Source organism: Aquarana catesbeiana, linkage group LG11 (genome assembly GCF_042186555.1).
Source record: "Aquarana catesbeiana isolate 2022-GZ linkage group LG11, ASM4218655v1, whole genome shotgun sequence".
Classification (NCBI taxonomy): Eukaryota; Metazoa; Chordata; class Amphibia; order Anura; family Ranidae; genus Aquarana; species Aquarana catesbeiana.
In genome coordinates, this window is record NC_133334.1 from 283,257,803 (window position 1) to 283,279,309 (window position 21,507).

General features: G+C 45.9%; 1 protein-coding gene across 1 annotated transcript in view; it reads right to left on the bottom strand.

Moving 5' to 3' along the window:
• Positions 1-5,900, bottom strand: part of LOC141112870 (cadherin-1-like) — a 69,998-nt gene extending 64,098 nt beyond the window's left edge. The window contains exons 1-2 of the mRNA XM_073605974.1: positions 5,752-5,900; positions 2,723-2,831 (exon numbers count right to left, since the gene is read on the bottom strand). Coding sequence (XP_073462075.1) covers positions 2,723-2,831; positions 5,752-5,865 — 223 coding nt within the window. The 5' untranslated portion in view covers positions 5,866-5,900. The remainder of the gene's footprint in view (positions 1-2,722; positions 2,832-5,751) is intronic.
• Positions 5,901-21,507: the final 15,607 nt, after the last annotated feature.

Genomic DNA, 21,507 nt, shown 5'->3' on the forward strand with positions numbered 1-21,507 from the left:
GAGACATGGATGGATGGAGACATGGATGGATGGATTGAGACATGGATGGATGGAGACATGGATGGATGGAGACATGGTTGGATGAAGATATGGATGGATGGAGGCATGGATGGATGGATAGATGGAGACATGGATGGATGGAGACATGGATGGATGGATGGATTGAGACATGGATGGATGGAGACATGGATGGATGGATGGAGACATGGATGGATTGGAGGCATGGATGAATGGATGGATGGATGGATGGATGGAGACATGGATGGATGGAGACATGGATGGATGGAGACATGGATGGATGGATGGATGGATGTAGTTATGGATGGATGGAGACATGGATGGATTGGAGGCATGGATGAATGGATGGATGGATGGATGGATGGAGACATGGATGGATGGAGACATGGATGGATGGAGACATGGATGGATGGATGGATGGATGTAGTTATGGATGGATGGAGACATGGAAGGATGGATGGAGACAGTGATGGATGGATGGATGGAGACATGGATGGATGGAGACATGGATGGATGGAGACATGGATGGATGGATGGAGACATGGATGGATGGATGGAGACATGGATGGATGGAGACATGGATGGATGGATGGATGGATGGATGGAGACATGGATGGATGGAGACATGGATGGATGGGGGACTTTACTTTCTATATTAAAAATGAATTTGCAACCTCCGGAGGAATCCTAGGTAAGAAAGACTGATATAGAGAGTTTAGAATGGGGAAATTTCCCACACCTACATGTCACGGGTGTGGCTCTAACAGAACCTTTTCCCACATGGGATGGAAATGTCCCAAAATTAGATCTTTTTGGCCAGATATAACAGAATTTACCGCCCTCTTTCTGACAATACCTAATACATGGAACCCAGCTAGATGCCTCCTTGGATATCGTGAAGATTCTGATATGACAACCTGAACTGAACTACTTCTCTGCATGTTATTGTTTATGTAAAAAAAGTTCTATAAATCTGCTGGAAATCTAATCTCCTTCTAGAAATTTCTGGCAGATCCTTCCAGTGTACAAATTGACCCGTTTTGTTGACATTTGGTAATGGTTGGATAGTTTTTAATGTTCTTCTGTCTTACTGTAAACCCCAATAAACTTTTTCTTAAAAAAAATGTATCCAGAACACTGACTGTACTTTTTCTAAGTTCCAGATCTACACTAGAATGTCTGCCTGCGTTCCCCGTATACAAAGTATCCATCTTCCCATAAGAAGGAAGCATACGTCGCATCATTATGTCTAGTCGACACTTCAATTCTCTGAATTATGGATGTCAATCACGTGGAAAGGTCTTTTAGAGCTGCACTCAGCATTTTTATTGATATAATTATGTGGAATTGCCCGGCAGCTCTGGCGTATTATAGTAAAGTGCAATTAGAAAAATGCTTCTTTCTCAAAATGTGGATAATAGAAACTAAGAACCAAGCGAGCAACAAACAAACGCCTTGTCCCTGGGGTCAGGTGGGACCAACACAAGGCCAAGCGCCCAACCCAATGTCTACCGGCATGGGGTCTTCCCAGGTTTATGGCCCAAAGACAGCCAGACCCTTTCTGAGAAGAGGGCTTCCCACAGACGTTATTAAAGTCTTATAAAACACAGGATGGCGAAATTGATTGGGATTAGGGCACATATTTAGTGAAACGATCCTTGTCAACAGGTCGATATTTCCAGAAATAGAAATGGAAAGCAATTGGTAGAAGTTACATTTTTTAGGCGTTTCCTCATAAGAACTATGCTTTGCCATCCTATGACAAACAATGGTACATAATATAATTTTCAAGATGCCTTTTCATAAGGCTGGAAACATTGTGTCGATATTACCCGGCACTTTGCATTGTGTATTATCTGAACAATGGTGTTCATACTAGGAGGACAACTATTAGTAGAAAGCTTAATGGTTCTTCCAGTGGTTGGCATTGTATCTGCCACCCTTTCCCTCCTCATCATTCCTCCTCGGCACCAAACCTGAACATCCTGGTATTACATACATTTAAACTGGCCAGATGCGAGATTTTGAAAAGAACATTTGTACACATTCATATTAAAATTCTCAGTACATTCAATGACTTGACGAATGTTGTCTCCAAAGTACTTCAAAATTCCATTTGCTTTTAACATTCAATTTTGGACTTTCGCGAACAGAAATCACATAAACTGTTAAAAATTCATTTGTTCAAAAAAAATTCCAAACTGGTTCTTCGAATTTTCTCATCACTGAGGTCAAAAACAAATACTGATTTGATCCCACTATTAGGAAAATGAACGAATGTTTTTAGACCGAAATGAAAAATGATGAACGAGATTCTACTGGTCTATATCCAGCTTTACACTTTATACTCCTTCCTCTGTGAAGTCCTCCTTTAACGACCGTCATGAATATTCACTATTACTGGAAGCCCCCGGCCTTTGAATCCTGTATGGCCACTTCTTTGTGAATAGGAGCCTCTCCTTCACTGATAACATTCACATTCAAAGGACAAAGTAAACAAATCTTCAAGAATGTAAACCATCCACCTGAAGAGGTTATAGAGCCCACCCAGTCAGCCATCCTCCTGATAGCCCTCTAGGCCTTCCAACAAGATAACAAAAGATAGAAGGATAACCACCCTGGAATTATCTGTGTCACAGGAGCTTCCCACCACTCCATCTGGATTATGATCAAACCAAAGTGAAACCATGAGCGGTACTCTTACCTTTTCCCACCACCGTGCCGGGGTCCAGAGATCGGGGCACCGAGAAATGGTATTCCTTATCAGAAAAATCATAGCGACAAATGTCCCAGTCTGCCAATCCTCCCGTAATCTGCCGCAGGGAAAGAGAAAACATTGGTTGGTCTACAGAAGAGAACTTTCATCATTAGATGGACATGGAGGGTATCTAAAGAGACATCTGGAGTGTATCCAACAGGGCCATCCACAGCAGAATTTTGGTTGATTCAGCAGGAATCGGACACAATACAAGCTGTGTGTGGCTAGCTTTAGACTCCTAATGCCTCGTAAACACGATCAGAGAATCGAAGGAAAAAAAACGCTGTTGAGGCAATCGTCCGATAATCTGATCATTAGTACACAGCTTCTGAGAGACGATCACCACAGTTCTTGTGAAATTATCCAAAGGGACAAACAAAAAAAAATTCTCTTATGATACCAGAACGAACGATTTTTGTCTAATCAGTACAGTATTCCTCAAAAAATAGGAAAAGCAAGACTGCGCATGCTCAGAAATGAAAGCATACATTACATCACATTCCGAAGTTGTATTCTGTCCTAAGAGAATTTTTGTGTTTTGGTAACCTTTTCATTTTCAATATGAGACTAATGCCCCGTACACACGGTCGGACTTTGTTCGGACATTCCGACAACAAAATCCTAGGATTTTTTCCGACGGATGTTGGCTCAAACTTGTCTTGCATACACACGGTCACACAAAGTTGTCGGAAAATCCAATCATTCTAAATGCGGTGACGTAAAACGCGTACGTCGGGACTATAAATGGGGCAGTGGCCAATAGCTTTCATCTCTTTATTTATTCTGAGCATGCGTGGCACTTTGTGCGTTGGATTTGTGTACACACGATCGGAATTTCCGACAACGGATTTTGTTGTCGGAAAATTTTATATCCTGCTTTCAAACTTTGTGTGTCGGAAAATCCGATGGAAAATGTGTGATGGAGCCTACACACGGTCGGAATTTCCAACAACAAGGTCCTATCACACATTTTCCATCGGAAAATCAGACATTGTGTATGGGGCATAACATGTAAAAAATAAATGAGCGATCATTTTTCCAATATTCTCATCGTGTGTACGAGGCTTTCTTCTGTCTCTCTACACCTCTGTTGACAAAAGCTTGTTTACAGGACTCAATAGCTCAAGCTGAAACTTACACACAGGTGAATGAGTCAGAGCCGTGTCTATTAATAAATCAGGTTCTGACTCATTCTTGTCAGAACATTTTATTGAGTTCAGCTCAGTCCCAGGTCAGACAAGTCTGGCTAAAGAGCCAATGAGAACACCTGAAATGGGTGCGATTTTTGCATGTTTTCTTCTCTAATAACTAGCTTTTTATTGGCTAAAAAGAAAAAAAAAAACAAATTGTGCGCAGAACTGCCTGTACAATCACCCACAAAACAACCAAAGGAGCTCATCTCAGGTGTGAATGGAGCCCTATGAGAGAGTTCACCATCTGAAAATGCTAATTGCCTGTCTGGACCAATGATAATGAAAGCTTTAAAGATTGGAAAATGTACATTGATTTTTGCAAGGACACCTCACTCCTCACTAGAAGGCTCCAGACCATGAAGAACATTCACTTTCACTTCTGAAGGGTTGAGGAGCGACCTGGAACCCCCCAACCGCACCAATTTACTGACAAAGACTGAAACAGAGAGAATTAGGGAATTTCCAAATGTCTGTGTCTCACCCTATGTATGTACAGATATATTACATATTACACAGAAGAACTGAAAATGAATCTGGAACATCTGATTGGTTTCTATGACTTCTCACCCAACGGGCCTATTCCTGAGATTGTCCACCATCTGGAAGAATCATCCCATACAACTTGATACTTCCCACCATGGAGACACCGGGAGCCAATCTACCAATCAGATGACTGGTACTACTATCACTACCATACTGGTATACGGTATATACTCCCTAATATAAATATCTGGCAGAAATGAGGAATTCTCAGATGTTTTTACACTTAAACCTCCGCCTACAAATCAGGGTTCATGTTTAATACAAAAATAAAAAAATAAAAATATATATATATTGTTTTTTTCCCCAATAAGATATAAATCTACATTTCAAAATAACTTCCTGGAACACAAAGAGTCTCTATATCCGGATGGGATCACTAACAGCCATCAGAATATCAGTGTGTGGGAGAAGGAAGGACTTACACTGGGTCAGAGAATGAGAAGAATTACTGTATGATAGGTAAGTGTCTATGAAGTTCCAATAAGCTGTCCATGTGCTGAGTGTCTATAGAGTGTGGTAAGTGATCCTAGTTACATTAGGTGTCCACACAGTATGCCAGGTGTCCATAAAGCAGGGGATAATATAAAGAAGGGTAGGTGTCCATAGGGCAGGAGATAATAATAGAGGAGGGTAGGTGTCCATAGGGCAGGGGATAATAATAGAGGAGGGTAGGTGTCCATAGGGCAGTAGCTAAAGCTTACCATACAAATCAACTTTACTTTTACCAAAACGATGTCATATATAACCTGACCTAAACTATCCAAAGACAGTTATTGGTAGGTTACCTATATAGAGAACAGTAGGTGTCCATAGAGCAGGGGGTAATATAGAGAGGGGTAGCAGCTGACAGGGCAGTATACAGGTGGCCATAGGACTGTAACTAAGAGTCCCGGTAGCTGTCCCTAGGATTGTATTGTGCTGTCCCGGTAGGTGCCCCTAGGGTTTTATTGTGCTGTCCCGGTAGATGTCCCTAGGACTGTAGTGTGCTGTCCCGGTAGGTGTCCCTAGGACTGTATTGTGCTGTCCCGGTAGGTGTCCCTAGGGCTGTAGTGTGCTGTCCCGGTAGGTGTCCCTAGGACTGTATTGTGCTGTCCCGGTAGGTGTCCCTAGGGCTGTAGTGTGCTGTCCCGGTAGGTGTCCCTAGGACTGTATTGTGCTGTCCCGGTAGGTGTCCCTAGGGCTGTAGTGTGCTGTCCCGGTAGGTGTCCCTAGGGTGGAGATTGGGGGGTCGGCACTCACCTGTAGCAGGAGGCAGAGCACAGCCAGGCTGTCCCTCTTCTTCATTGTCAGTCCTGAGTGATGTGACGTCCCCTCCGCTCTCCTCTCCTTCTCCTCTCTGCTGGGCGGGGCCATCCCAGGTGCGGCACCTAGAAAGGGGCGGAGTCCAGGTAAAAAGGTGACCGCCGGGTGACGTCACCGGAGTATCGGCGGCTGCAGATTTGTCACCTGGAGAGGAGGTGAAATATGAGACTGTCAGAGGTGCGCAGTGCTGGGAATCCTTCGCTCATCACTGCGCTCAGTCCATTCTACTAATAGCCGGGAGTGTCCGGAGAAGAAGAGAAGAAGAAGAAGTGTTATTAGAGGATAAGAATTGTGGGGGGTCTCCTGTCTCCCCCATACACAAATCTCATCTCCTCCAATCATCTCATCTCCATCAGAAATAAACTCATTTCACCAAAATGGACAAAAATCACCGATTTCCATCCCAAGGAAATTTCACTTACTGAATTCTTTAGGCAAAAATTGCTGAAAGTAAAATTAAAGGCAAATATTATAATCCCAGGCGGGTGTTTATTGGCCACATTATCATTAATATTATTATTATTATTCATGATTTATATTATTATTATTATTATTATAAAGGATTTATAAAGCTCCAACAATTTTCGCAGCACTTTACAACATGAGGGCAGACAGAACAGTTACAATACAATACAGGAGGAATCAGAGGACCCCGATCCTGAGAGCTTACAATCTAAGAGCCCTTTCACACTGGGGCAGTTTGCAGGCGCTATTGCGCTAATAATAGCGCCTGCAAACCGACCCGAAAGTGCCGCTGCTGTGTATCTAGTGTGAGATCCCCGAGGGCTTTCACACTGGAGCGATGCACTGGCAGGACGGTAAAAAAAGTCCTGCCAGCAGCATCTTCGGAGCGGCGAAGGAGCGGTGTGTATACCGCTCCTTTACCGCTCCTGCCCATTGAAATCAATGGGACGGCGCGGCTATACCGCCGTCTGCAGAGGCGCTTTGCGGTGGTATTTAACCCTTTCTCGGCCGCTAGCAGGGGGTAAAACCGCCCCGCTAGCGGCCGCATACCGACGGTAAAACGCCGCTAATAATAGCGGCGTTTTACCGCCAACGCCGCCCCCCGCCCCAGTGTGAAAGGGCTCTAAGAGACTTGTGTCCCATCTTAAGGCGTCAGCATACCAAGACATTTTGGACAATTTCATGCTCCCAGCTTTGTGGGAGGAGTTTGGGGACGGCCCCTTCCAGTTACAACATGACTGCCCACCAGTGCACAAAGCAAGGTCCATAAAGACATGGATGAGCGAGTTTGGGGTGGAGGAACTTGACTGGCCTGCACAGAGTCCTGACCTTAACCCCATAGAACACCTTTGGGATGAATTAGAGTGGAGACTGTAAGCCAGGCCTTCTCATCCAACATCAGTGCCTGACCTCACAAATGCTCTTCTGGAAGAATGGTCAAACATTCCCATAGACACCCTCCTAAACCTTGTGGACGGCCTTCCCAGAAGAGGTGAAGCTGTTATAGCTGCAAAGGGCGGAGCCAACTCAATATTGAACCCTCCGGAATAAGACTGGGATGTCATTAAAGGTCATGTGTGTATAAAGGCAGGCGTCCCAATACTTTTGGTAATATCATGTATACAGAACTGAATATAGAAAGCACCTTGACATCCCGGATATGGTGTTCCCATAGAGGCGTTGTCCCAGGTGATCCGCCATCTCTGGTAGTGCGGCCTTCAAAGAACCTCCATACAGTAACATTCCATCCGCCCGGCTCAACTCTCCGATAGGTAAATATCTCCTGACGCTCGATGTTTATTGTCGGTGGACTTTGATCGAGTGATCGGGAGAAGGAAGATGAGATCGCACAGCCGGCCGCACAGAGGTAGAATGTGTGCAAAATGTTCATTTTCAGAACGTTTGTTCGATTTCCTAAACATTAGTGGAGTCAAATCATCGATCGTTATCAACTGTAGTGAAGAGGAAGGAGCAGAATGAAGAATCTTTTCTTGAATGAACGGATTTCTAACAGCGAATGAGGTTTTCATCTTGGAAAGTCAAATGTTGAAAAGACTTTTGTATGAAAATCTGCCTGTGTGTGGAATAATGAACAAAGCACATCCCTCTATAGTGTGTACTTGTCTCAGTCCAGAGCTCTAAGTGTCATTTCTGTCTGCATCTGCATGAGTCACTTCTGACAAGATTTCCTGACACCAAAAGAAAAATGGTGACAGGGGAGGGAGCTCCAGCACACAGCCTGTGATTGTTCCTGTGTGCTGTGTGAAAGGAGGTGTGTCCCTTCCCTCCAATCAGCTCTCAGAGCTCTCCTTCCTGAATTTAACGTTAGCCCTGCTTTCTGACAGCTCAGACAAGCTGTATAAATTCTGCACTTTGAACGGAAGAGAAGACTGCAGGTAAATAGGTACAACTTATGTAGGAGGATTTGGTTAATCTTTGTGTATTACCTGAGGCCGGTCCCTTCACTGGGGATATGGAGGGATTACGTCTGTAAAAAACTAAACTATATAAACAGATTCAATGTAGATGAATGATAGATATATAGATAGATAGGAAGATAGATAGCGAAAGAGAGAGAGAAGAGAGGGGGAGAGAGAGAAGAGGGGGGAGAGATAGAAGAGGGGGGAGAGATAGAAGAGGGGGGAGAGAGAGAAGAGAGGGGGGAGAGAGAGAAGAGAGGGGGGAGAGAGAGAAGAGAGGGGGAGAGAGAGAGAAGAGAGGGGGAGAGATAGAAGAGAGGGGGAGATAGAGAGAAGAGAAGGGGAGAGAGAGAAGAGAGAGGAGAGAGGAAAGAGAGAGGGGGAGAGAGAGAGAAGAGAGGGTGGAGAGAGAGAGAGAGAGAAGAGAGGGGGAGAGAGAGAAGAGAGGGGGAGAGAGGGAAGAAAGAGGGGGAGATAGAGAAGAGAGGGGGAGAGAGAGAAAGAGAGGGGGGGGGGAGAGAGAAGAGGGGGAGATAGAAGAAGAGAGGAGGAGAGACAGAAGAGAGGGGGGGGGGATAGAGAGAAGAGAGGGGGGAGAGAGAGAAGAGGGGGAATTAGAAATAAGAGAGGGGGGAGATAGAGAGAAGATAGGGGGAGAGAGAGAAGAGAGGGGGAGATAGAGAGAAGAGAGGGGGAGAGAGAGAGAGAGAAGATAGGGGGAGAGAGAGAAGAGAGGGGGAGATAGAGAGAAGAGAGGGGGAGAGAGAGAAGAGAGGGGGAGATAGAGAGAAGAGAGGGGGAGAGAGAGAAGAGAGGGGGGGATAGAGAGAAGAGAGGGGGAGATAGAGAGAAGAGAGGGGGAGATAGAGAGAAGAGAGGGGGAGAGAGAGAAGAGAGGGGGAGAGAGAGAAGAGAGGGTGAGATAGAGAGAAGAGAGGGGGAGAGAGAGAGAAGATAGGGGGAGAGAGAGAAGAGAGGGTGAGATAGAGAGAAGAGAGGGGGAGAGAGAGAGAAGATAGGGGGAGAGAGAGAAGAGAGGGGGAGATAGAGAGAAGAGAGGGGGAGAGAGAGAAGAGAGGGGGAGAGAGAGAAGAGAGGGTGAGATAGAGAGAAGAGAGGGGGAGAGAGAGAGAAGATAGGGGGAGAGAGAGAAGAGAGGGGGAGATAGAGAGAAGAGAGGGGGAGAGAGAGAAGAGAGGGGGAGATAGAGAGAAGAGAGGGGGAGAGAGAGAAGAGAGGGGGAGATAGAGAGAGAGAGGGGGAGAGAGAGAAGAGAGGGGGAGATAGAGAGAAGAGAGGGGGAGAGAGAGAGAGAGGGGGAGATAGAGAGAAGAGAGGGGGAGATAGAGAGAAGAGAGGGGGAGATAGAGAGAAGAGAGGGGGGAGATAGAGAGAAGAGAGGGGGAGAGAGAGAAGAGAGGGGGAGATAGAGAAGAGAGGGGGAGATAGAGAGAAGAGAGGAGGGAGAGAGAGAAGAGAGGGGGAGAGAAAGAAGAGAGGGGGGAGAGAGAGAAGAGAGGGTGAGTAGAGAGAAGAGAGGGGGAGAGAGAGAAGAGGGGGAGATAGAAAGAAGAGAGGGGGAGAGAGAGAGAAGAGAGGGGGAGAGAGAGAAGAGGGGGAGATAGAAAGAAGAGAGGGGGAGAGAGAGAGAAGAGAGGGGGGGAGAGAGAAAAGAGGGGGGATATGGAGGGATTACGGCTGTAAAAAACTATACTATAAAAACAGATTCAATGTAGATGAATGATAGATATATAGATAGATAGGAAGATAGATAGCGAAAGAGGAGAGAAAGAGGGGGGGGGAGAGAGAGAAGAGGGGGGAGAGAGAAGAGAGGGGGACAGAGAGAGGGAGGGGGGGGAGAGAAGAGTGGGGGGGAGAGAGGGAAGAGAGAGGGGGAGAGAGAGAGAAGAGAGGGGGGAGAGAGAGAGAAGAGAGGGGGAGGGAGAGAGGGGGAGAGGGGGGAGAGAGAGAAAAGAGGGGGGGAGAGAGAGAAGAGAGGGGGAGAGAGAAGAGAGAGGGAGATAGAGAGAAGAGAGGGGGAGATAGAGAGAAGAGAGGGGGGAGAGAGGAGAGAGGGAAGAGATAGGGGGAGAGAGAGAGAAGAGAGGGGGAGAGAGAGAAGAGAGGGTGGAGAGAGAGAGAGGGAAGTGAGAGGGGGAGAGAGAGAGGAGAGGGGGACCAAGAGAAAGAGAAGAGATGGGGAGAGAGGGGGGAGAGAGAGAATAGAGGGGGGAGATAGAGAGAAGAGAGGGGAGAGAGAGAAGAGAGGGCGAGAGAGAGAAGAGAGGGGAGAGAGAGGGAGAGAGGGGGAGAGAGAAGTGAGGGTGGAGAGAGGGGGAAGAGAGAGGGGGAGAGAGGGGGACCGAGAGAAAGAGAAGAGATGGGGAGAGAGGGGGGAGAGAGAGAGAGGGGGAGAGAGAGAAGAGAGGGAGAGAGAGGGAAGAGAGAGGGGGAGAGAGAGGTGAGAGGGAAGAGAGAGAGGAGGAGAGGGAAGAGAGAGGGGGAGAGAGAGAAAAGAGGGGAGAGGGAAAGAGGGTGGAGAGAGAGAAGAGAGGGGAGAGATAGAAGAGAGTGGGAGATAGAGAAGAGAGGGGGGGAGAGAGAAGAGAGGGGGAGAGACAGAAGAGAGGGGGGAGATAGAGAGAAGAGAGGGGGGGAGAGAGAGAAGAGAGGGGGAGAGAGAGAAAGAGGGGGAGAGGGAAAAGAGGGTGGAGAGAGAGAAGAGAGGGGGAGAGATAGTAGAGAGTGGGAGATAGAGAAGAGAGGGGGGGGGAGAGAAGAGAGGGGGATAGACAGAAGAGAGGGGGAGATAGAGAGAGAGAGGGGGGAGAGAGAGAAGAGGGGGTGATAGAATGAAGAGAGGGAGAGATAGAGAGAGAGAGGGGGAGAGAGAGAAGAGGGGGAGAGAGAGAGAGAGGGGGAGAGAGAGAAGAGAGGGGGAGGAGAGAGAAGAGAGGGGGAGGAGAGAGAAGAGAGGGGGAGATAGAGAGAAAGAGGAGGGGGAGATAGGAGAAAAGAGAGGGGGAGATAGAGAAAAGAGAGGGGGAGAGAGAGAAGAGAGGGGGAGAGAGAGAAGAGAGGGGGAGAGAGAAGAGAGGGGGAGATAGAGAGAGAAGAGAGGGGGGAGAGGGGGAGATAGATAGATAGATAGATAGATAGATAGATAGATAGATAGATAGATAGATAGATAGATAGATAGATAGATAGATAGATAGATAGATAGATAGAGATAGAACAGAATCACATAATAAAGGAGAAGTATGGAAGGAGGTTTTTTGGTGATTCTTCTCTTGTGGGAAGTAACTTATGTCACAGAGATGGTTCACGCTGTAGAAGGATCCCGACTTTAATGTTGGGATCCACCCAAATGGCTGGACTGGCTGCTGACTCCTCCTCTCATTGCTGAGAGTCTCCTCCCCCTCCACAGCCTGGCACTCCAGTGAGCACTGAAGGGGCCGAGTACAGAGTGGTGACTGAAAGTCTCATCTATAGAACATTTTAGGTAATGTCGGTTTTGCACCATTTCAGTTCTAAGTCTTGACATGTTTGGTATCTATTTACTTGACACAGCCCCGTTTTTTTCTAGTTTTCCATAAATAGTTATTGTATTGTGTTTGCAATCCCTGTAATTCATTTTAGTATATTTGCAATGCAAAAAATTGCAACTGATACCATTTTATTTTCCAGGGCTTGTGCTTTCAGAAAATCTAAAATTGTTTGAGGGTTTAAAGTAATTTTCCACCAAAAACCGCGGATTTTCCCGTATGTGTGAGAAATGATGAAATCCGGGCGATTGGAGCCCGTCACACCCACTTCTCTCTATCTCCCCCCTCTTCTCTCTCTCCCCCCTCTTCTCTCTCTCCCCCCTCTTCTCTCTCTCCCCCCTCTCTTCTCTCTCTCTCTCTCTCTGGTGATTGGTCAGTCTGTGTTGTATTACTGATTAGCTCCGCCCCCAGAACATCTATTTAAGTTCCATCAGTTGTCTCAGTCATTGTAATGATTAGGCACAAGATGTGTGAAACGCGTCGACATGACTATTTGTTGGTGTATTTGATGTTATCCTTGTGAACAATGAAAGGCAATCGGGAGTTCGGGATGTGCAGCCATTTCTTTCTTCTCTCCATGTTCTCACCCTATGCTCCATGCCAACCGACCTTACTTTGTACAGTAAATGTTTATGGGGAACTGTGTCAAATGCTTTTGCCAGACTTTGAATTTGATAGAAAATATGACAACTCCAGGAGAGTCAGTTCCCTAGCACTGTCCCTCTCCTCTCCTATGAGTGTCCAATTACTGTCTGTGCTGACCCAGCTCCCCTGCCCCTCCCCTGTGTCCCTACATAATATTTTGTGTAGCAGCTGGGGAAGGAGTGAAGGGGAAATACTACAGAATGTCACCTGAGTGACAGCTCTGAGTCTGCTGGGGCTGCTGTTATCACATCCAAGATGGCAGCACCAAGTGGCAGTCTCAGAGCTTTTAAATATCTACACAAATGCGGCTTCTACAGGTAAATAATATATAAAATAGGCTAAATGCTCATATCTTCTTATAGAAAGATTTTTGTGGAAATTAGTGGTCTTGTGGGCTTTTCAAGGTTTTGAGGTTGTTATATGTAATGTAGAAATTGTCGTACAATATCACTCCCACCACATTCAGCCGGCTGGACTCTGCATTCTATGGGATCGGGTTGGCTGGATATCTCCATGCTCTATTCTATTCATCTTTGCTGATAACATGCTGCCTATAGACAGGAATGGATGACCACACAAGGCTCAGATAAATGAGAGTCGTGCACAGAGGAAATCACACTCAAGGCTGACTGAAAACATAATAGCAGATTATTATTATTATTATACAGTGTTTATATTATTATTATTATTAATATTATTATTATTATTATTATTATTATTATTATACAGGGTTTATATTATTATTATTATTATACAGGGTTTATATGATGATTATTATTATTATTATTATTATTATTATTATTATTATTATTATACAGGGTTTATATTATTATTATTATTAATATTATTATTATTATTATTATTATTATTATTATTATTATACAGGGTTTATATTATTATTGTACAGGGTTTATATTATTATTATTGTACAGAGTTTATATGATTATTATTATTATACAGTGTTTATCATTATTATTATTATACAGGGTTTATATTATTATTATTATAAAAGGTTTATATTATTTTTTTACAAGATTTATATAGCGCCAAATGTTTACACAGCTTTTAACAAAATACCGATACTTCTCGTTTAACGACTTACCTGTTTATTGATCGCTCGGACTTACGACGTGCCATACATCATTGTATTGTACAGTACAGAATTTTCGTTTGTGTTCTGTACTTATGCAAATGAAAACAACGTTATTGAGATAAAGCTTTGTGTTTAGATGTTTTTTTCCACAATAAAGTATAGTAATTAAGAATGCTTAAAATATTGATTAGTTGTGGCTCCTCGTTTAATGACCTGGTCGTTAAGTGAGGAGAGCCTGTAAAGGGGGACAGAACAGTTACACTACAATTCAGTACCAGAGGGTTAGGAGGGCCTTGCTCATAAGAGCTTACACTCTAATAGGTGAGGGGCAAGTTGTACAATAACTGTTAAGGATGAGCTGATGGAGAAAGTGAAATTTAAAGTGGAGTTCCACCCATTTAAAAGTCAGCCGCTGCAAAAGTGTATCTGCTGACTTTTAATAATCAGACACTCACCTGTTCCACGGTCCAGCGATGCGGGCGCACGAAGCCCCGCTCCTCCCCCCCTCCTCTCCGCAGCGCCGGAATTCTAACTGTATGCGCCAGGCTGTGACTTCACAGCCGGACATGCACTGTGCATGCGCAAGCCGCGCTGCGCGCTGTGAATGGATCTGTGACGTGTCCCAGAAGATTGCAGGGAGGGAGGGGGGAGGAGTGATCTTCCTTCCGGTGCCACGGCGCCAGGGAGGAAGTGGGGGCTGGGTGTCTGTAAAAAGAGGGTAAAAAAATGACATGCCGAATGTGGCATGTCAGGGGGTCACCAGCACTTAAAGCGGATGTTCCATTTTTGGGTGGAACTCCGCTTTAAATTTCAGGCGGAGGTGGGATAGGCTTCCTGAATAGATGAGTTCTCAGAGGTTAAAGGTGGACATATTAGGAGATAGTTGGATGGATTGGGGCAGGGAGTTCCAGAGAATAGGAGAGGCTCTTGAGAAGTCCTGCAGAAGGTGACGGGAGAGCAGTAGATCTTGAGGGGAGCAAAGAGGATGGTTTGGTGATATTTCGGGACAAGGTTGGTAGCTCGGGGCAGAGTTGTGGGTGGCTTTTGTATGATGTTGGGCTAGCAGAAGCCAGTGGAGGGATCAGCAGAGAGTGACGGCAGCCGCAGACCAGTTATCAAAGTTTATGAATCTGGCAGCAGCATTCTTGATTGACTAAAGGGGGGAAAGCCTGTGCAGAGGTAGACCAAGGAGGAGGAAGTTGCAATAGTCGAGGGACGAGATGCGATTGGGGTAGGGAGTCCCAGAAGATGGGAGAGGCTCTGCAGAAGTCCTGGAGCTGAGCCTGAGAGTTGATGATGAAGGAGCCAGAAATCGGGAGTGAGGAGGACGGTTTGGGTGATATTTTGGGATGAAGTTGGTGATGTAGCTGGGGGCAGAGTTGTGCACGGCCTTTTATGTTGTTCTTGACTTTTATACACTGAGTTAGTGGAAGTCAGTGGAGGGATCAGCGGAGAGTGAGGGCAGCTGCAGACCGGTGTCTTGCCGAGAAAGTTCCCCTGGCAGATAAGGACCCCCCTGTACTGCGCAGGCGCAGCGCTTGTGCAGTACGAACGATTAAGGAGCCGCTGAAAATAGCCGAAGCTGAAAACCTTGAGTCAGCTGTACACGGCGCCTGCGACCTGAGTCCAGGTTCAAGCCCCACCATCCAAGTGGACATAAAGGTAGAATAAAAAAGTGCCGAGCGAAGCGAGGCGGTGCCCGAAGCGTGGCGAGCGAAACAAGCCCGCGAGGGGCACTGTTACAGGCGCCGTGTACAGCTGACTTACAGCTATTCAGCTTCGGCTATTTCCGGGGCTCATTCTGTGGGGATGAAATAAAGGTGCCACACAATGCCAGATTAAAGCAGGAAGTCAACTGTGGAAAATACTACCCCCCCCCCCCCCCCCATTATACTACACTTATCAGATCTGATATTCACCAAAATCTATTAAATATTTCTCCATGAATAATGTACAAGCTTCTGATAAAAACATATAGAGTGGGGAAAATAATTATTTGATCCCCTGCAGATTTTGTAAGTTTGCCCTCTGTGTAAAACATGATATGCAAAACATGACTTAGTAGTTGGTGGAGAAACCCTTGTTGGTGATCACAGAGGTCAGACGTTTCTTGTAGGTGGTGATCAGGTTTGCACACATCTCAGGAGGGATTTTGGTCCGCTCTTCTTTACAGATCTTCTCTAGATACTTAAGGTTTCTTGGCTGTCTCTTGGCAACTCGAAGTTTCAGCTCCTCCATAAATGTTCTATAGGATTAAGGTCTGGAGACTGGCTAGGCCACTCCATGACCTTAATGGGCTTCTTCTTGGGTCACTCCTTTGTTGCCTTGGCGGTATGTTTTGGGTCATTGTTATGCTCTAAGACCCATCCACGACCCATCTTCAGTGTTCTGGCTGAAGGAAGTTCTCATCTAAGATCCTACAATACATGGCCCCGTCCGTTGGCCCTTCAATGTGGCAAAGTCGGCCTGAACCTCTATCAGAGAAACGGCCCCAAAGCATCATGTTTCCACCTCCGTGTGTGACTGTAGGGATAATGTGACTGTAGGGATGGTGTGTGACTGTAGGGATGGTGTGTGACTGTAGGGATGGTGTGTGACTGTAGGGATGATGTGTGACTGTAGGGATGGTGTTCTTAGGGTCATAGTCAGCTTTTTTCTTCCTCCAAACACGGCGAGTCGAGTTAATGCCAAAGAGCTGAATTTTGGTCTCATCTGACCACAAGACTTTCTCCCAATCCTTCTCTGAATCATTTAGATGTTCATTGGCATGATTGTACATGTGCCTTCTTGAGGAGGTGAACTCACCGTGTTTGGAGGAAGCACATTGCTGACTATGACCCTAAGAACATCATCCCTACAGTCACATCATCCCTACAGTCACACACGGAGGTGGAAACATGATGATTTGGGGCTGTTTCTCTGATAAAGGTTCAGGCCGACTTTGCCGCATTGAGGGACCAATGGACGGGGCCATGTATTGTAAGATCTTGGATGAGAACCTCCTTCCCTCATCCAGAACACTGAAGATGGGTCATGGATGGGTCTTCCAGCATGACAAAGACCCAAAACATACCGCCAAGGCAACAAAGGAGTGGCTCAAGAAGAAGCACATGAAGGTCAAGGAGTGGCCTATCCAGTCTCCAGACCTTAATCCTATAGAAAATGTATGGAGGAGATGAAACTTTGAGTTGCCAAGCGAAAGCCAAGAAACCTTCAGGATTTAGAGAAGATCTGTAAAGAAGAGTGGACCAAAATCCCTCCTGAGATGTGCGCAAACCTGGTCACCAACTACAAGAAACGTCTGACCTCTGTGATCACCAACAAGGGTTTCTCCACCAACTACTAAGTCATGTTTTGCTTGAGGATCAAATACTTATTTTACTCACTGAACTGCAACTCCATTTATAACATTTGTATCATGTGATTTTTCTGGATTTTTGGTTGATATTCTGTCTCCATCATATAAAATACACCTATGATAAAAATTATAGACCCTTCATTTCTATGTAAGTGGGCAAAACTTACACAATCTGCAGGGGAGACGATCGTTATTTTCCTCACTGTAATAACCCTTTCCACCATTGTTATAAATCAGCCATCAGATATGGTTATAATGTGATTACTTACATGACTTGTACAGCGCTGTGGGTCTTGATGTCATCAGTGATCATGGACGGTTGGTTGGTTGGTTGGTTGGACGGTTGGTTGGTTGGTTGGACGGTTGGTTGGTTGGTTGGATGGTTGGTTGGACGGTTGGTTGGTTGGTTGGCTGGTTGGTTGGACGGTTGGTTGGTTGAAGGAGATAGAATAGGTTTATGCTTTGGATATCAGCAGGTTGATTATTATGTAATTGTTGGACTTTGCTAAGTGATCCAAGTTGTAGATGAAGTCCCGACATCACAGACTGGGGGGGTCCCATCTATTACCCGTCTTTCAAGTGGCAAACTTCAAAGTCTGTCTCAACTCAACACAATGTCTCCCTTTTATATACAGACATTGCCATTCACATTTTTCATGGTGTGGGACTAAAAATATGTGACAGACATGTATTGTTTTCAAGTGTAAATGACAAGTAAGACGTCATGCTAAATATTGACAGTGGGCGCAGGGAAAATGGACGCCTCTATGTTGTCCTCTACTTCAAAATTTTAGGTTTAGATTAGATTTACAGAGCTACTCCAGGCAATAAGGGACATCAATTACCTACCGATGCAATTCTGATAATAATGCACATGTGCTAAAGTTACTTTAGTCTACCTTTGAACTAAGTTTACAGTATCTGACAAAAGTAAGTACACCCCTCAGTGACATTTGTGTAAATCTTTTCTTCTCTCTTTTCATGTGACAACACTGAAGAAATGACACTTGTCTACAATGTAAAGTAGTGAGTGTACAGCTTGTATAACAGTGTAAATTTACTGTCCCCTCAAAATAACTCAACACACAGCCATTAATGTCTAAACCGCTGGCAACAAAAGTCAGTACACCCCTAAGTGAAAATCTCCAAATTGGGCCCAATTATCCATTTTCCCTCCTCGGTGTCATGTGACTCGTTAGTGTTACAAGGTCTCAGGTGTGAATGGGGAGCAGGTGTGTTAAATTTGGTGTTATCGCTCTCACTCTCTCATACTGGTCACTGGAAGTACAACATGGCACCTCATGGCAAAGAACTCTCTGAGGATCTGAAAAAAAGAATTGTTGCTCTACATAAAGATGGCCTAGGCTATAAGAAGATTGCCAAGACCCTGAAACTGATCTGCAGCACGGTGGCCAAGACCATACAGTGGTATAACAGGACGGGTTCCACTCAGAACAGGCCTCGCCATGGTCCACCAAAGAAGTTGAGGTCACGTGATCAGCGTCATATCCAGAGGTTGTCTTTGGGAAATAGACGTATGAGTGCTGCCAGCATTGCTGCAGAGGTTGTAGGGGTGGGGGGTCAGCCTTTCAGTGCTCAGACCATACGCCGCACACTGCATCAAATTGGTCTGCATGGCTGTCGTCCCAGAAGGAAGCCTCTTCTAAAGATGATGTACAAGAAAGTCCACAAACAGTTTGCTGAAGACAAGCAGACTAAGGACATGGATTACTGGAACCAAGTCCTGTGGTCTGATGAGACCAAGATAAACGTATTTGGTTCAGATGGTGACAAGCGTGTGTGGGGGCAACCAGGTGAGGAGGACAAAGACAAGTGTGTCTTGTCTACTGTCATAAACCAGATGTGACCAGAACTGGGTGACTGCGACAGAGTGAACCAGACATAAATAGGTGAAAGTAAGTTTATTAAGGAAAATGCACATGTGAACACACCACCAATACAGAGTGAACAACCAAACAATCAGTGATATTAAACCAACCAGCATATGTAGCAAGAGGGAGAATCAGAATCGTAGTCAGGCCAGGCCGGGGTCATAAACAGGAGATCAGTAGCTGGGAAGGGAGATAACCAGGACAAGAGAGGATGGATGATCACAGGAGGGACGGGTCAGGTACAAGGTTCAGGGTTCAGGGTTCAGGGTTCAGATAACGGACAGGAAACAGAATCAACAGATTCCAGGAATCAGGCTTCAGCTTCAGGAATCAGGAATCAGGAATCAGGAATCAGAGTAACAGGACACAGGTCAGGGCACAAGGAACAATACCAGGGCCACATAAGTGTGCAATTGCCGGGTATTTATACTGCAGTTCTGCTAATTAAAGTCAGGTGACACCTGTCTGCAGAGGGGAATAGCTGCTCCATACTGCCAGGATTCCTCCGCTGGTGGACGCCAGTACTGCGGCCCAAAGGTGACAGAATACCAGCAGGAAAAAGCTCTTCTGACAGCTCCGAACTGCCAGGAGACACCTGCTGGTGGACCTCAGTACTGCACGCCAAATGATCGATATCTTTACATTGTTATCTGTAGATAAATGTTGTGTGTGGGGGGGTGGGGTGTGTGTGTGTGGGGGGGGGTGTGGGGGGGAGGGGGGGTGTCCGGTGTTTATCTTTACATTGTTATCTGTAGATAAATGTTGTGTGTGGGGGGAGGGGGGTCGGTGGGGGGGGTGTGGGGGGGGTGATGTTGTCACTCAGTGGTTGATATTGAAGGTCTTTTTATGTCGGATTTCTACGGATTTTTTCCAGGAACTCTACAGGAAAAGTTGGGGATGTTCTGTCTGCAGTGATAAGAATGTCAGACAAGTGGTGACCGGTGACAGGACTGCTGGTCTGAGATGGACGCCCACATTCACCGGACACTTTATTAGGTCCTCCTTACTAGTAGCGGGTTGGACCCCCTTTGGCCTTCATTCTCGGTGGCATAGATACAACTGCTGTAGCCCATCTGCTCCAAGGTTGGATGTGTTGTGTGTTCAGAGATGGTATTCTCCATACATTGGGTGTAACGAGAGGTTTGTTGTCTTTCTATCATCTGGAACCAGTCTGCCCCATCCTCCTCTGACACCAACAAGGCATTTTCCTCCACACAACTGCCGCTCACTGGATATTTTCTCTTTTCCCCACCATTCTCTGTAATCCCGAGAGATGGTTGTGTGTGAAAATCCCAGAAATACTCAGACCGGCCCGTCTGCCACCAACCACCAACCACCAACCACCATGCCACGTTCAAAGTCACCTGACCACCTCCTGTCTGTCAGGATGTCACCTTTTCTTCAAGACAAACCTGAACACTTTAGCGGAGCACAGAAATTCTTTTTATAGTATAAATTATACATATATTCTGATATTAAATAACATTTCTAATCATATGAAGTTAATAACAAGAGTTCCCCCTTTACATCACAGTCCACAGAGTCCCCCTTTCACTGTAAGGAATGAACTCTGCAGACTCTGATGGAAGGGAGAACTGCGGGGACTCTGACATAAGGGATGCTCTGGGAACCCTGATTTAAGGGGGAACACTGAGAACTCTGGTGTAAAGGGGAGCTCTGATGTAAGGGGTGGTCTGATTGTACTCACTCAGATGCGGGAGAGAGAAGGGGGGGAGACTTCAGTCACAGACAGGGATGGATGGTGAGCTCACTCACCCCTTGGCACCTCTCATCCAGATGTATCTGAGGCTGCTGGACTTCAAAATTCCCGCCCCAACTTTCTTTATCTGAGGCTCAGCGCCGGGGATTGGAGTGTGGGGGAGGGGCAGACAGGGGGGGGGGGGGTGCAGATCGAGCCCTCTCTCCTCTCCCATTGTTAGGGATTAGGGAGTTGGGATTGATAGTGTTGATTTTGGGCAGCGTGAAAGATGTACCAGACAGTCTCAGCTTAGAGAACTGCAGCCAAAGACCCAGCTGGGAAGTCACAGTCCAATCTGAATAATGTGTCCGGGATTCAGGCAGTCTGAAACCCGGACAGGTGATTCCAAACCCGGACAGGTGACAACCCTAATCCGTCTGCCACCAACAACCATGAGACGTTCAATCCCCTTTCTTCCCCATTCTGATCCAGCAAGTCGTCTTCACCACATCTAGATGCCTAAACGCATTGAGTTGCTGCCGTGTGATTGGCTGATTAGCAATTTGTGTTACCGAGCGATTGTACAGGTGTACCTAATAAAGTGGCCAGTGATTGGATATTTCTGTAATAAATAAATGAAGTATGTCTGTTTACTTCCTGATTGGCTCAGACATTCTCTATTATCTCCGGCTCTGGAATTGTGACTTCTAAAGACAAATTAACAGCCGGAGGGCGAGAAATGTCCCCTCCCCCCCCCCAGACCCGGATTCCTGATCACAAGCTGAGTCACCAATCAGTCGGGTTTCTGTTTCATCATCAATGAGAAGATTCCTTATTTGGTGCGCACTTCCTGCAGGTGTGTCCCCTCCCCCGGCCTGGGAAGAATTTCCCGGGAATTGACGTCTACCTGCGATTTTCTTTATTCTGGGCGGAGTCAGTAGACGGAGTTTTCCTCGTCTATAGAAAAATATTTATCCAAATGGTTTCTTCTGGATGAATAATTCGGGTTATTTCTTTTACACTTTCCTTCTTCTCTGCATTCTTTTTTTTCTTTCTGGTCCCCTTAATAATGGATCT